Below are 16,146 nucleotides of genomic sequence, written 5' to 3'. Positions count from 1 at the left end.
AATGTAATACAAGTTACATCCATTTCCTCACACCATTCTCATGCATTTTTCCCTGGCCTCTCCTCCAATTCTGCCCAGCAAGAAATTAATTGTCACTGCTTATTCCATTAGGGTGATAGCTGACTAAACTGGAAAATATCTTCAGGTTTTTTTCTGTAAAATGAATATCTGCCAGCCTCAGGTTTTAATAGAGACGTATGAAGTTTTTAAGATTCCAGTCTAATTTCCTGAGAAATGGACACTTAAGATAATTGGTTATCATACTTGATTTTATATCCAGAGATTAAGCCAAAACCAGCTCTAGAACTCTTCAATGAAATGGAAATGTGACTTCATCACTTCCAACTCTTTTAAAAATATCATAAAAGCACATTTTCACTGTATTTGGTAAAGCCTGCTGTTGTTTTTATGCATGTCCAGCAATAATTACCATCTTTTTATGAAGAAAATGAAACTTAAAAATCATGCCCATTTTGCTCTTTCTAATGCTGAAATTAATTTTTTTCTAATCCCACATCTAGTATAAATACTATCTACCATAAAGCGTTTTTTCTGGCTTATTTTTGAGACAATCGGAAGTTTATGTAAGGACTCAAGTTTTCAGCTTGAGTACTAAGTAACAAAGACTAGAGTGTGAACTCCATGAAGAGAGCTGCTCTTCCAGGCTTGTTCTTTTTTATAGTGATAAAAATAACTGTAGAGTTTTAAAAATAAATGTTGAAAGAGGTAGTTTTCTTTTGAAAGAAGTAATTAAATCAGATTTCACTTTTTCAGGCGCTAAAGCCATAATTGGATTTGTTTTCTAGATAGCCTTCAAGCTTTATAGTATAGATAAGAGCTTAATTTTAGATGTGTATTTAAAAGACTAAAACTATATTTTCTTTTTATCCATTATAAAGAAAATAATGCAAATATGTCCTTACTTCTTTGAAGATCATTTCTAAATAATCCAACATGAAAATAAAATAAGGAGAGAAAAATGAGTTAGTGCTTTGAGGGTAGAAACCCCCGTAATTTATTAAACTAGTGATCATGTGCTTTCAAATGTTTATTTTCAACTTCCCAAATAGTTATTTTAACACATTCACTGTATGTGTTTAACCTTCTCCATCTAATACAGAGGACAGATGCTTCTTAGTTTAATATAATAGTATCCCGTGTAAAGGAAGTCTAAATGCATTCCTCTTTCATTTCTGGCTTTTTAAAAATTAAATTTAACTGAAATCTTACACAATTAGAGTTAAAATATATACTAAAGCTAATGTCTTCCTTCAGACTTTTCCAAGATAATAGATTCCTACGGTGAATCAGGCTTGTTTTTTAATGCAGGTAGTTTATCTTAATACTGGCATTAAACTTTTTTTCCTCTGCTGACAGCTGAATGTTTGAATTTCATAAAGGATGCTTAAAGAATAAGACTAGAAGTTAAGAAATTACTAAGCAATTAATTTAAACAATCTTCCCGTAGGGCTTACATATGAATTAAGCAAAAACATAGATAATAGCAGAAATGGTGGTCTGACAATGTATTACTAGGGATCGATTAGCTATGCAGGTCTTTGGTTACAAATTAGATTTATTACTACATGGATATTAAGATATTAATCCTAAAACCAGTGTGTTACAGCTCAACTATAAGGCTCAGCTCACCTTAATAAGGCACATGATATTACAGGCAGTTCAGTCTGAATTCCCCAACAAGCTTCTAAAACAGCCGGTAGAGTATCTGAATTTTACTTCAGATACCCTATTTCCTACTCAATGCCATATTTCAAAAGTCATTATATGATTGTGTATAGAAAATTTATCATTGATTTCCATGGTTTTTATCATGATGAATACAGAAACTAGGAGTATTTTTCAAATGAAAACCAAGGTGCAAATTACTGATAGATGGAGAACTAGAATACAGAAAATTAAACTGTAGCTGGAAGGCTGTTTTATAATATCTTGAATTGAGAATGACCCATATTAGTAAATCAGAGAACTCATCGCATCTAGGGAACTTATTAAGAAATTGAGGGACACCACAACATGCAGCACAAAATAAATATGTCCTTCCTGAATGACATGCATAAACATCTGTTCACATACAGAAAAGCAGATCTGTGTCACAGCAAAAGCATAAATTATTTTTAGTCTATTTACTAAATAACCTAACTCAGACTGTAAACATTGCCTAGGAAAGCATAAACAACAGAATAAAAGAAATACAAACAGAAAATCCTTCAGGATTGTTGCTTTTATCATCTTCGCTAGGCTGATAAAGAATTCTTAGCTTTTCAAGCAAATAATTTTGTGATAATACCAATATTAATATCGTCTGCAGTGAAAGTTCTGTTGCACCAGTTAACATGCAATGATCACACTCATTTTTAACTGCATAAGAATGCAGTTGTTGGTAGGGCCAGAACCACAAAAGAATCGTTATAATCAACAAAGAAACTGAGCGTAACACAACAAAGGGCAAATATAGCTAACTACAGATGTGTAAAAATAACCAAGGTGCAGCAAAAACATTTTGAAAAGCATCAGTTGGCAAAGTGATTGAGTGGAATTGATTCAGGAAGCAGCAGGAGCTTATAGCGATGTTAGATCCAAAATCACTGATGTAAGAGCATTATCCCCTGCATCCAGACATAGCAAATCTTAAACTGAATCAAAATTAATCTTTGTTCATCGTTAATGTTATGGACCACTCCAGAAAGTATAATCCGTTTTTATCTGTAGATACTAACAGACAAGATGACTTAGTGAACCAGAGCAATGCAGCATAACAGATCAATCTGGACTAAGAATATCACTTTATTTGGTTGATAAAATATAAATCAACTCTATAAAAGTATTTTTCAAATATCATTTAAAACGGTGGAGTTTTTTAATTTTTCAATCATCTGGTGTGATATTTTAAAACAAAAATATTAATGTAATATGATTTAAATGTAAAATATTAATTTCCACATACTGATTACGCATCAGAGATTCTCACAGAAGCACAACTAGCCCATTGGAGACAGATTCTCTGTAATAATATCTGATGTTTCAGTCTTGTTCTTCTGATCCCTAATTATGTAAACAAATTTGATCCAACCACATTAATAGGAATCACTTAGGTTCTTCTGACACTGAAACTTGTAAAAAAATCCCAAACATCGGCCGTTCCGTGCACCAGTGCTGTTACAATGAGTGTCCCTTATCAAAAGAATTTAGATTGAATTTTTAAAAGTTCTTTCATGTCAGAGCCTATAGCAAAAGTAATTAATTACTAACAAGTGAAACTTTCTAGTGTTAAATTTAAAAGCATTCTTTTTTTCCCAATGTTGTTGCCCAGTGTCTCCCTATATGTAACTGGCCACGTATGTTCAGAAAACAAAAGTAAGTACTTTTAAAATGATTTCTAAAATTCTGGAAGACAAGTTCTGTCCCTTTGTCCCTCTGTATCACCTAATAATTCAGCTACCGCAAGAAATCTGTATGTCCAACTCGCCACATCTTAATGTCTGCAGGGAGGACAGGAGGGAATCCATTTCATCAACTTGCACCAATGCGTAACTAAGCTTTTAGGTTTTATCTTAAAATTGAGGAAACACTTCTTGTTCTTAAAGACAGGCACATGCAACAGAACTTAATTTAAACAGGGGCACAGTTATTTGGGATGACAGGAGTGAACTGAAGGCATTTTGTAATGATGTGCTATTTGTCGGGAAAATGTGCTTACAAGGTATAAGACAGATTAAAACTAAATCCAGGAGAAAATGAGTATTCGAATTCTTCTGGAAATGAGAAAAATTAGCAGAAATATGAAAGGATGGAGAAGCACGCAAAGATAATTCTCTTCAGAAGCTTTTTCTCTTGATCTGTAATAAAGGGAAGGAGAGGGAAACAATGAAAGAACTCTCAATACGAGACTAGGCATCTACATGAAGGCCTAGAATTAGAGAAAAATAGTGCAGCTTTTAGCAAGAAAGAGTCTGGTATTAAATGGAAAGAATAAATCTGTGCAGAAGCCTGCAAAAATCACTGCAATGACAGTCAGCAGTGCAGGGGTAGGAAAATCCTTTCCATGAAGCCACAAATAAAACCTCCTTTAAACATACACAGGTTTCAGAAAAAAATAATACTCTAGAAAGTACAGCTTAAAACTTCAACTTTAGTCTCGGAGTAGACAAGTGATGTTTGGCTCTGTGATGTGATCTATGTGTCACTACATTGCACAGGAATGCAAACACTTATTCTGTAAGCAGGCACCAAAGGGCTGAAGCGTTACCTCCTCAGCCTCAATTCAACGCACCTGAGAAGACTCATCAGATTGACGGGGAGCTATAATATAAAAGGCAATGCCAGATGACATAGCACTCAAGTTTCTTGAAAGAGAAAATGAGTACTATTTTTTTTTCTTTGTAGACTTTGAGGAAAAGAGTAGCTCCACAAGACTAACTCTGACGAACAAGCTTTGTTCAAGGAATAAGATTTAAAAAATGGTAAAAGGTAAGTAATAAAGAAATGTACTGTGATAGCAGTTTATGTTATATAATGGAGGAAAGAGTTCAGAGTAATAGCTTTAAGAATAACTAGAAGTGATGGCCTTCTAGCACCTGATTCTTTGAGAAGCTGACATTTACATGGGCTATTTGTGACAGATTATCTCTGTGATATATGGAGGATAATTATTCTGCTCTACTTGGTGCTGACGATTTCTCCAGTTGAAATACTGTCTGGTCTCTAGTAATGAACTGTAAAGCACACGAATTGGAGAGATTCCAGAGGATTGCAAGAAGACCAAGAGACTTAATCTATAGCTAAGGCTGAATAACTATCCTTATCCCTATTAAAGAGAGATGACTAGGAGCAAGGAATGCAACTATCTCAAAATGTTCTTAGAGAGCTGTGACTAAGACAAGAATATATTGATTATACATACTGAAGACTTAAATTAGACACTGGGGAATCTTAACCTGAAAGAATAACTAATTCCTGCTGTTGGAGAGCTCTGAAAAACTGCTAAGCAATTACCTTGCTATATTTAACCCTTCTTCAAGTGCAAAAGAATAATCCTGAGGCTCTTCTCAACTCTATACTTCCATATAATCTAAAGCTTAACATATTTGACGCTACCTGAATGACTAACACAGACTCAAACAGTTCTTTAAAAATTCTACTCTGTGGTAGTTACCTTAAAGATACTCTATGTAAGTAACTTAGATGTAGACTCTCAGTTTAAGTAAAAGACCTTGCCTAAAAAAATCTGTACTGCTAGGTGTGTTGACAAAACTAATGGAAAGCCACTAACGAACCCCAAGACCCAATTAACAGGTTGTCTTCATAACTGCAGTCCGTATGCTTGAGGTCATTTTCTACTGAAGAGAGAATAAAGCAGTCAGTACTGTGTACTGCTACTGCTCTCACAAACTGGGCCCTAGAATCTGAGAGTTGGGGATGGAAATAAGGTTGGGTGACCTTTCCTCTCCTTAAATTGCAAGCTATAACAAACTTTCAACTTCCTCTTACTCTCCCTAAACATGATTAGAAAATAAGATTCTTAAAGGGCTTTGCAAGCTATTTAAGAGAGCTGGCAACTCCATCAAACTCTATCTCTGTACTGAAAATGTTGCATGTTATCACATAATTTAAATCTACTTGCTCCACAGGAAGGTGTTATCCTAAAACTCAAAGCATTAATTGTTAAAGCAAGAAGTATAACATAATGATATAACCTTTATGAATCTGTAATTTGCTAAAATAAAGTTAACAAATATGCTGTGTAACAGGTCACAATAAAGGATTAAATCCTGTACATAATTGTCCAAAGCCAAGAATTCCTACGTTTGAGCAATAGTCTTTACTCATCAGTAAAAAAATAAATATTTTGGGGCCTATTTTAGCCTTATTAATAATTAAACATGTAAGCATTCAATAATACTAGACAATAGGCCTGAAACAGCAGCAAATTGCTTTTCACAAAGCAAGAAGTTCAGCTGTGAAACCAATTGCCACAGGCCTTTCTGAAGACCAAGCGTACTTATTGTCAAAAATTACCAGATGAATGGAGAGGTCAGCAGGATTACTGATGGTTATTAACACCGTGGTTCTGAAATAAAGCCTAACTCAGGAAGTTTCTAAATCATGCATGCTCTAGGATATGATACTAAGGAAGAGGATAGTTTGCATACTCTGTCATAGATTCCTCCCTAAAATAAAAGCAATGGCCTTTGCTCCTAAAAATGATGTACTTCTCCTTTTGCAATATATCACTAAAGTTTTAAATTTGCTCCTTCTCTGGAGACATTCAAAACCCGCCTGGACACATTCCTGTGTAGCCTCATCTAGGTGTTCCTGCTCCAGTGGAGGGATTGGACTAGATGATCTTTTGAGGTCCCTTCCAATCCCTGACATTCTGTGATAAAGTTAGTCCAGTGACCTGAACCCCATTCATTAACTTCCAAAGTCTATGCCCTGCATTTTTTTTTTCTGTCACATATTCACCTTGAATTCTCAGCCAAATCAAGTGAAAGCCACTACTCAAATCTGTCTAGTGTACTTTATTTGGCTGTGAAACAGGTTTAAAATACATTTTTATTAATCCTTTTAGTATGTTAGAGAAAGTATCTGACGCCGTAATATATTTTGTGCCAAAGCCCTATTTCTAACCATAGATTTAGACTGCAATTACAAAGCACGCTTCTATTCAACTCCAAAGAACTCAGGAAAGATTGGGGCTTTTCTAGAACCAAGAAGCCCAAAGTTAGGACGTCATTTACAGACAATAATATTAAAACAAACAAAAATGTTTAAATACTCTGCGTTTCCTGTCCACTCTTTAGGTATTTCATTTCAAATAAATAAAAATTTATGGGTAGAAGTCAACTGAAATAATCTGAATAGTAGTTTTTAGTGGCATGAGTACGTGCTCAGCGTTCCCTAAAATGGTAGACACCCTTTAGCAGTAAATGCGGTATTTATAACTTGTTTCACGATTTTTTAGTAAAATGCAGTCATCTTTGCTTCATCGAACATACTTGTCATTTGCACTTACTGCTCTGAATAAATACAAAAGGATATATTTACACTGAATATCAATTTTTGATGAACATACATGAGCATATAGACAAGGAAGTGCAGAAACAAGCTCCATGGCCCCATCTGTTGGCTGATTAAACTCTCGAGAAAGCCATCCACCAGCCTCTAGCTATCAATGCTGAAGTGCAACCAGTTCATTTTTTGATACAATTCCAAGTTTTACCATCACGGATCTATGATATCGGTGCATCAGTAGTAACTTTTACTATCTAAGCACATAATTACTGAGTTTCTAATTCACTTGTCCGATTTTTAATTTATTCTAAATTAAAACAACAGAACACTCAGTGTGCATAGAGCTGCTTTTTTTTAGCAAGTTTGAGATTGACTTGCTTGCATTTTCCTTCATAGATAAATAGTCTATAGTGAAATTGCAGTATTTAAGAGGTGTCCCTTGATTTTTTAAGTCCAAGCTAAAACCACTTGCTTCTAAAGCCAAGGGCTTGATGTAAATTTTTTTTAAAGGCATTTACTGTAGTTTGTAAGTGGCAAATGTTTCTAGCTCCCACACTGCCTTGTAGGGACTAAGCCAGATCCTGACCATATGAAACAGAAGAAATATGACCTGATTGTGTTAAAAACATAGATGCTAGCATCTGAGTGATTTAAAACAAAGCATCTAATTATTCCTTGAATAGAGTAACTCCTTCGACTGTATGCAGTTCTAGTGAATAATTACAGTAGCACAGAGTACTTCCATACAGCAAGCAAAACGAGATAATAGTATCATCGCGACAAGTTCAAGAGCTTTTTCTAGAGGTTTTAATCTATAAAATCCCACTGTAGTGAACCACAATAGAAAACAGCTGATGCAAGCCTGAAGTTTGGTTGCGGTCAGTTCTGATGGAGCTCCCACTGCTGAACATGGTGAGAGAAGAGGGTGGGGGAAAGATGGGAGCTAAAGCACTTTTCCTATGTAAGCACTAGTCCATTTAGAGGGATCAAACCAAATCCTACAGACAGGGGAGGTGGTAGAATGGAAAAGCATAGAAGACCACTCAAAACTAACACGAAACTCCATAAAATATCTCTTATCCACAAAACTTCAGGTCTCCTCTGTTCAAAAAAACCTTTCTTCTGCAGAAAGAGCTACAAGACTAGTCCTCTTTATTCTGGAAACAATTTCTGCATACTAGACTGGGAGGAAAAAATGGCTATCTAGTGGAGATCTTTGGGGCTTGGTAGCAGAGGAGCAAAGGGGAAGAGAGCTCTTGCATGTCTAGATCACAAGCTGAAAAGACCACAACCAAAGTAGACAAAATGTATAAGGAAAGATGGAAAGGGAAGAGTCATGAGAGGTGATAGATGATGTGGTGTTCCGCTTCCTGCATGCTGTCTTTAACAAGCTTAATTTAAACAGACTGTACATCCATATACTGATGTGCAAGAAAACAATCTAAATGACAGTATGACAGGCAGACTTCACTGTCAAACTCATTGTTCAAAATAACTTAAGATTATTGTATTCTACTCCCTGCTATGGTGTAAATATATCCAACAGATGTCAAACTGAACAGCATTTCAGCATGTAGAAAAGCATGGTATTGGCCTTTAACTACCAACTCATGGTGTTTAGAGCCAATAATTGCTGAAACAATTATTAGCACTGAGGGTAACTAGCAATGGGATGGACTCTTCTCCAGGTTGCTTTAGTAATAAGGTGTGGCCTTGGTGGGGATATGGGGGAAGTCATATTTTAGGAGTACTGTAGAGATCAGAAAATAGATGCATTTCCAGATTATTTCTTGGAAAAATAGAGAACTCATTAATGTCTCTTAGAGTATAGCTCAGAATGATATTTTTCCAATTTCTCCTTTAATTGTATTTGTATATAGTTCTATTTTTTTAAGACACTTTGAGCACAAAATTCTTCTCAGCTCTTGTATGATCTACAAACTCACACCTGAGTATTCTGCAAACCTTTGTGAGGGGTGTTTCCTACAGTGACAGAATTCTGCTCTTTTTCTCAGTCACCAGATCCTCAGAGAAAGCAGTTGCAGTAGCTGTCAAAGGACAGCAGAAGCACTAGAAGCACAGCCATCTACCATGACAAGCAAGAGACAAAGGTTCGCATTATGATGCTTGTTCTTGAATTGAAATGTTTGAAATGCCACATGTGCGCTTCATTCAACTCAAGTACAGAATATTAGATTACTTTAAAGCAAAATATATCAGATATCACACCAAGGTATTTAACTTACTCCTCCCATTGTAATGCCATCGATAAGTGCCACATATGGCTTCTTGCAAGTGCCTGTAAGAAATGTAAAAAAGATTGTACATTTTCTTCAAAAGAGTGGACCTGTGACTAACTGTATACATGACACATTTCCCCATGTCTTACTTCAGGAAGAGCAACAGAAAATATATGGTAAATTAAACAGTAAAATAGTAACTTATAATGAAGGTACTTAATGTAATTCTTAAGCAATGAAAACAAACACCAGCTAGTGACTTGTTGGATTCTGAGCATTGTTAGAGAACATTATACAACCATCAAATGTCAGATTGGTTGTTATGTGAGTACCTGACAATTTAGCCACATCTGGCTATTACAAATAGCTCTGTAGGACACTGGGACACAACCATTTCCCTTTCACACCATCTCACAGCCTGGATTAACAGCACAGAGTGTGTCCCAGTGCTCCAGTACTTTACCACAAAGCTGGATGCACTGGGAGGCTTCAGCCCAAATGTGACTTATGAACTACTGCTATGCGAATATGTTCTGTCCTGCCAGCTCTGTTGCATGTTACAACCCTGAATGTGGCACGAGAAGATTGAGATGATAATGTCCTAAAGTACCAACCCTAGTTTTATCTATCAACTTTATCTGTTGGGGCCTTTAGGAGGCATAAAACTAGAGACCTGATGCTTTCAATCACCATTCATGGAAAGACTCAGAAGTTCACTGTGAATGAAATTGCTGCCTCATATTCAGTGTTTTCAGGTCAGATTTAAAGTTCAGTCAGATTGTTGATATGGGTATCTGCTGCAGCCATGTTGTTAGCTTTTCTGCAGCAACTATAGGTCCTCGTTTAAAAAAAGAACTATTTTAAAAGCCTGTTCAGTTCTTCAAACTAGTAGTTAGAAAGTAGAATGTGTAAGCTAATGGATGGGTTCTAGATGCTAGTCTTTGAACTAAATTTCTATAGAAGCATGCTTTTCCAATAGAAAATGCTGTGTATTTTAAGGTGTGAAATGTAAGATATAAATAAATCTTCTTGGAAGAAATCTCAGTCTTGAAGGAATACAATCATACTAAAGTTATAAAAAATCTAGGTTTTGTAATTACATGAGTTATAGACATAGAACACCCTAATCATTTAAAAACACCCACATCATTTAAAAACACCCTAATCATTAAAAAAACCCACAACTTTTCAAGTATGTACCCTTTTAATATTTGAATAGACTAGAATAGTCAGTTGGAAGGGACCTACAACCACCATCTAGTCTAACTGCCATGATAATACTAGTTTTTCCCAAGTATGTGAAACCTTAAGCTTTTTTTTCAGGAAGGCAAGAAAGGTACATGACAAACATGCTATAACGGGAATATCTGCCAAACAAAGTAAAAATAACTTTTCAGAAATTACTCTAACTCTATGCTCTTCTGTCAACCTAAGTTGATAGGCAACATGTTCACCTCTCCTTCTGTGCTAGCTAACACTAGTTACAGTGTTTAAAAACTAAAACTGTATTCAACTAAAGTACGTTTGGAGCAGTTTCTTCTCACTGAAACATTCAACTTGTACTCTAAAGAATTAATATCCTTTCTTAAAATCCTTTATGACAGTAAACTTTACCCAGTGTCTTTGCTGTTAGTTAAGACCACGTACTCCTAGGTTCTTTGCAATAAAGTGAGGCAGTTATCTCCTAGCCTGGGTATTCATTTACGCAGTTTATTTAAATGGAAAGCTTTAACATAATTTGATCTTCTGCTTTCTGACTGAATATTAATGATTTTCTGTGCATCTATTTTCATCTCAGGTCTTCTTTGAAGTAGATGAATGATACTTAGTGCAGAAGTGCACTGTCTGCATTTAAGACTTAATTCATCCATAGCAGAAATATAACTACCCAGAAAAATGGAATGGGATGAGGTAGCTATCAAAATATCTTAGCAAAAGAAACAAACCCTGCATGCAAAGTATAAAAATGAGACATGTTACACTATTGGTACTGAAGTTGGTTAAAAAAAAAAAAATTACTACTTCTGTTATGTTATCATAGTCTTTCCTAGAGTAGCAAAGAGAGCAAGTGAATTTAGATTCAAAGCCACTATTATGAAAACTGTGCTGCTTCAGAATTTGATATTAAACATACCAATGGCATTGTTCAGGCTGTATTCTATTCTGAAGAAATCTTCTGTCACTCTACTTCCAACTTTTCCTGCGTCTGCGATGGCTTAAGAGAAATAAAAATTTTTAAAATAACTATAAGTTTAATAGAAAATACAAGTAAAAAAATAAGTATCACATGATAACAGTTTTTTCCTACAGTAATCAAACAGCAACTTAATACTGCTTTTTTTTTATTTGAGATAATTTGCTCAAGCTTAAATATGAATGCCAAGTTTCAAATTTGAGTCAATTCTATTGTGCTGGAGACTTTGTCACATACTCGTGAAAGTGCAGGCTACTTTCTACGGTATGGAACTCCTCCTAATGTCTGGTAGTCTTGTTTGTGATACTTCATATCAATATATAGAACAGTCACTTAAAACTGATTATACTGAAGACTCTGAATACTAAAAATGGGAAGTTAATTAGAGCAGCACATAATTTAACAACAAACTGTGCTGCTTGTTTACCTAAAATTTTAAACAACTGCTAATTTTCAGAGTCTGGAGATTTGCTATAGTTCATAATAACAAAATAATCACAGATGCATTGACCACCATTGTCAGCTCTGTTATCTAGCCATCTCAAACATCGGACACAAATTGTCCAATAGCACCAGAGCTACCTATTAGGACTCTTGAAATTTCTTGTAAAGAAGCTGTTAGTAATGAAAATCTGGGAAGAAAACAACAGAGACAAGAATGCTTTCTTCCTAGGAATGACTTGGCTGATATTACCAGTTATTCATAAATGCCCAATTTTTACTCTTTAATACAATGTTCTGACAGCTGTCTCCTGACAAATAACATCTGCACATCCAGGTGTCATAAGAAGTCAGCACAACTAATCTCTCTTCCTGTTGTGTAGCAAGCCTCTATTTACCTGAGTCACAGTAAATAAAGGAAGTTAACGAATGTAGTAACTGGCAAAGATATGTCAAATGTTTAAGAGACTGTAATCCTTACCTTTGATGTCACCTCCAGCACAAAAAGCTTTTTCTCCAGTTCCCTTTATAATTATTAGAAAAGTCTCAGGATCTTCCTCCCAAGTCTAAAAAGAAGTAAATGTTTCCACATAAGATTAAAGGCTTTGCAAAAAATGCTTTCTCTCTATACAGTCTATAATCCTTTTTTTTACTCTTTGAAAAAGCAAATCAAACCATATTTAAAATAGTTTGTCTTAAACTGAAGTTTGAGAGCTGAATGTCTTTCTGCCACTCCTGGGTCCTATTCAGCCTCTACACAGCAGACCAGCAGAGCTGTGTCTAGTATTTCAGAAAAATGCCTGTGCAGAGCTCTCAAACTCTGAAGAAAGGTAGCACCCCCTTACAGAGGTCCTGACATAAATCTCAATGGGAACACAATCCTGGGGCAGAAAGCTGGTAATATAGAAAATATAATAACAATGTTTCAGGCCAAATCACGGAAGTTGTGTAAATCTAAGACGCATGGCACGGAAAACAGCATTTAAACTGTTGACGGATTTTGTCAAAATGACTGCAATCAATGCTAATCAAGGACTGGATCAAATCAATTTGTGTGCAGATGTTTTGCTAAGTAAAAAGACTATGTTTTGGTTTTTGGTTTTTTTTTTTTTTCTGAATTAAATACACTGGTAAAAGACTCCAGCAGTGGTGTAACTGTGTTGAGAAAAAGATGCCTTTTACAGGCTTTTCCCCCACCTAAACTATGCTCACATATCCCTTATTCAAGTAAGTGTACCCGAATAAAAGAGAGATGAGACATTTCTCTATACCAGCTACTGTATTTAAAATCATGTGACCTTTTAAGGTTGTGCTTCAAATAAAGCCCAGTATTCAGCACTACAGATTAAGTATTTATTTCTTTAAATGTTCTTCAAAGAATGCATAAATTTGCAACATAATAAATAATATAATGACATTTAAAAGCACTATTTACATGCTTAAAATGTCACATTAATTCACTAGCTTGTAGAAAAAGTGCCCCTAAATCCAAAAAGTTCTCCTTTAAAGAATCACACTGACAGCACTTTGCTTCCTAATGGCTTGTATCTTTTATTTCAGCCACGCAGCCTTCCCACAGAACGTGCACCAAATCTAGAGGTGACACCACGTATAGCTTGGAATTTGTGCATGACAGACCAGCTGGGTGTTGCCAAAGGGAATATATAAATGCTGAGCACTGCTTGCTTTTAATTCAGTTCTGGTTTTAATATAGGTGCCTCTTTAACTATCCAGATGCTGAATTTAACTTTGTCTGACAGCTGGTTTCTTTGACATGTCTTATCCTCTTTCTAACTTGCTGGAAACTGTCTATTCTTTCCCACCCTACAAATCTGAGTTCATTGGACAATGTACTCACACAGACTTTCATTCTTTAAATCCATGCACTGAGTTCAGACTGAATTTTAAAATTGGTTTCAGATAACACATGTATAGTGGCTGGGCAGAAGTGGAACTACTAACCTTTATTTGTGGATAAATTTGTTGGATCATAGAAAAAGTTAGTGCATTGAGAGCCTTGGGTCTATTCAAAGTTATTACTCCTGCACCTCCTCTCTTTTCCAACAACACTTCAGCTGTCGAATCTGTTTGCTTAGACATTTTCTGTACATGCAAAAAACCATAAAGCAAATGTGATCAGTTGGATACCTTGAGTAACATACAAAAGTATTTATGGACATACATTCTCAAAGTGCACTATTTAAGATCATAAAACATGCGTTTTGGAATTGTATGCTAAGGCTTTCAAGCTGTACTTCAAGTTTTAGTTGCATTTCCTAAACAGTTTTTTTTGAAACCACTTTATGTTTGAGCACCTCAGTGTAATAAACCTCAGATAAGTTTTTGAGCCGCATACTCTTTGACAATGACATTGGAGTTCATTAAAAATAAACAAACAAAACACAAAACCACGGTTCTTTAAGACTGACATTCAGAAAATACCTGCAACAATTATAACAATGACGGTTCCGTGTTTTTCTACTGGCAGTTTGATACTGCAAACCTAAATGTACTCATCGCTTTGTAAGTAACTTTTTTTAACAGCAGAGAACAAATCACAATTGGTTTCAAACTCACTGTTGAATGATATTTAAGGAATACAGAAGCTAACATAGACACTAACTATAAAAGTAGGCAAGGCCAAGATAATTAAGCTTTAATATACAGTGTACTACGAACACGCAAGAAAGTGCTCAGACACACCCGCAACGTTATGCCTGAGCAATAAATTATGGCATTCAGAACCACTGTGAACATATGAACAAGTCACATGTGCTGTCTGTCCCAGGGGAGTTAGAGTCCTAAAAGCTTCCAACTCAGTCAAACAAGATGCTCTTCTTACCAAATGCTGTAATATTACTTGCAGCCTGTTGAATGGCTTCACCCTGAAAAAAAAAAATTAAGACAGCTAAAACCATAAACCAGCTACACAATGCCCAGATACATGACTACTAAGTTAAGCAAAGCTTTGTCAGAAAAATTTCTGAACACAATTGTTTTATATTCTCCTTTTTAAAATCAAGTAAATTAGAGTACAATTTTGAGATCATAACAGTTGGCAACTTATTTGCTTACTAGTAAATAGATGGCAGATACCAGTGCCACCTACCAATGTTTTCAATGTGTTCATGTTAGAAGCTGGAAGTTAACAAGATGAAGAGCTTGGAGGATATGCTTGATTCTTAGCAGTGCATGTCTTTTAAATATTTACAGTCTTTTTCTGGATGTTTGAATACTAGCATTTTTTAAATGGCCTTGTCAAAAATTTGTGCCATTTCCAAAGCTTCCAGAACACCAAACCTGCCCTTGCATCCTTGTGTATGTACATTTACGTAAGGGTTACGTTAAGGGCCTGAACAAGGCTCAAAGGAGATACCTGTGCTTGGATGTTTTGTGAACAATGTTACTTAGATAACGAGGTTATTGTCACTGTACTCTATTGAGGAAGACAGTTATCAATGGTGCGCGCTGGACTTCAGACACCTGGTGTTTGTCAACAACAAGAAGCAACTTTTATCTTCCAGCTGCTTCAGAGCACAAAACACAGTTAATTACCATGCTACATCCCAGCCGCCCGGCATCCAGAACTACACGCTCATTTTAGAATGGGAAAGTTAACCTAGGCCTGTCTGACTGAGGCCTAAATCGTATTTCACCCCAGTTGAGGGGGTTGCAATCCCCGGCGCCAGAGGCCTCCCCAGAGCAGCGCTCCCGCCGCAGGCCCGGTCGGGCCGCCCCGCCGCCATTTAAAGCCCCTCGGCGACGCGGGAGAGGCTTGGCTGTACCTCAGGGCGGCCACCGCCGCTTCCCCGTTACCTGGGCAGCCGCCTCAGCACCCGGGCCGCCATGGCGGCAGCCGGCGCGCTCGATCGCCGTCATCGGGTGAGCGGTACGCCGGGGAGCGGTACGCCGCGGAGCGGGGCGAGGGCGCATGCGCGGGGGGAGCGGCCGGCGGGCGGGCTGCGCTGCGCTCGAGCTGCCCCGGCACCCTGCCGCGGGGAACGGGCGGGTCTGAGGGGGCGTCGCCTCCTCCGGGCTCCTTGCCCGCTCTGAGGGGCAGTCCCCCCGCCACGGGTCGCCTCCCGCTCGCCCTGCAGCGCTCACGTACGTGAGGCGACGCGGGGGCGGCCGCCGGTTCCCGCCTCCAGAGCCCGTTCGGCCGGCGCGGCGGCTGACGAGGGCGCGTCACCGCGGCTGCGGGCCCGCTGCCCCCGTTGTCTGAAGGGATCCACACCGAAG

The 16,146-nt window shown here is 37.1% G+C and overlaps 1 protein-coding gene across 2 annotated transcripts in view; it reads right to left on the bottom strand.

The window, feature by feature from the left end:
• The window catches only part of HIBCH (3-hydroxyisobutyryl-CoA hydrolase), a 40,222-nt gene extending 24,410 nt beyond the window's left edge, over positions 1 to 15,812 (bottom strand). Inside the window, exons 1-6 of one of the 2 annotated variants that reach the window (XM_065638275.1) lie at positions 15,724 to 15,812; positions 14,750 to 14,792; positions 13,870 to 14,010; positions 12,389 to 12,473; positions 11,407 to 11,487; positions 9,279 to 9,331 (exon numbers count right to left, since the gene is read on the bottom strand). In XM_065638275.1, coding sequence (XP_065494347.1) covers positions 9,279 to 9,331; positions 11,407 to 11,487; positions 12,389 to 12,473; positions 13,870 to 14,010; positions 14,750 to 14,792; positions 15,724 to 15,755 — 435 coding nt within the window. In that variant the 5' untranslated portion in view covers positions 15,756 to 15,812. Of the gene's footprint in view, positions 1 to 9,278; positions 9,332 to 11,406; positions 11,488 to 12,388; positions 12,474 to 13,869; positions 14,011 to 14,749; positions 14,793 to 15,692 lie in introns of both variants that reach the window. The other variant, XM_065638276.1, reaches the window with a different exon arrangement.
• Positions 15,813 to 16,146: the final 334 nt, after the last annotated feature.

This window comes from Caloenas nicobarica, chromosome 6 (assembly GCF_036013445.1).
Source record: "Caloenas nicobarica isolate bCalNic1 chromosome 6, bCalNic1.hap1, whole genome shotgun sequence".
NCBI classification, from domain to species: Eukaryota; Metazoa; Chordata; class Aves; order Columbiformes; family Columbidae; genus Caloenas; species Caloenas nicobarica.
Note: the sequence above shows the minus strand (reverse complement) of the source record. Positions and strands in the feature narration are given on the sequence as shown.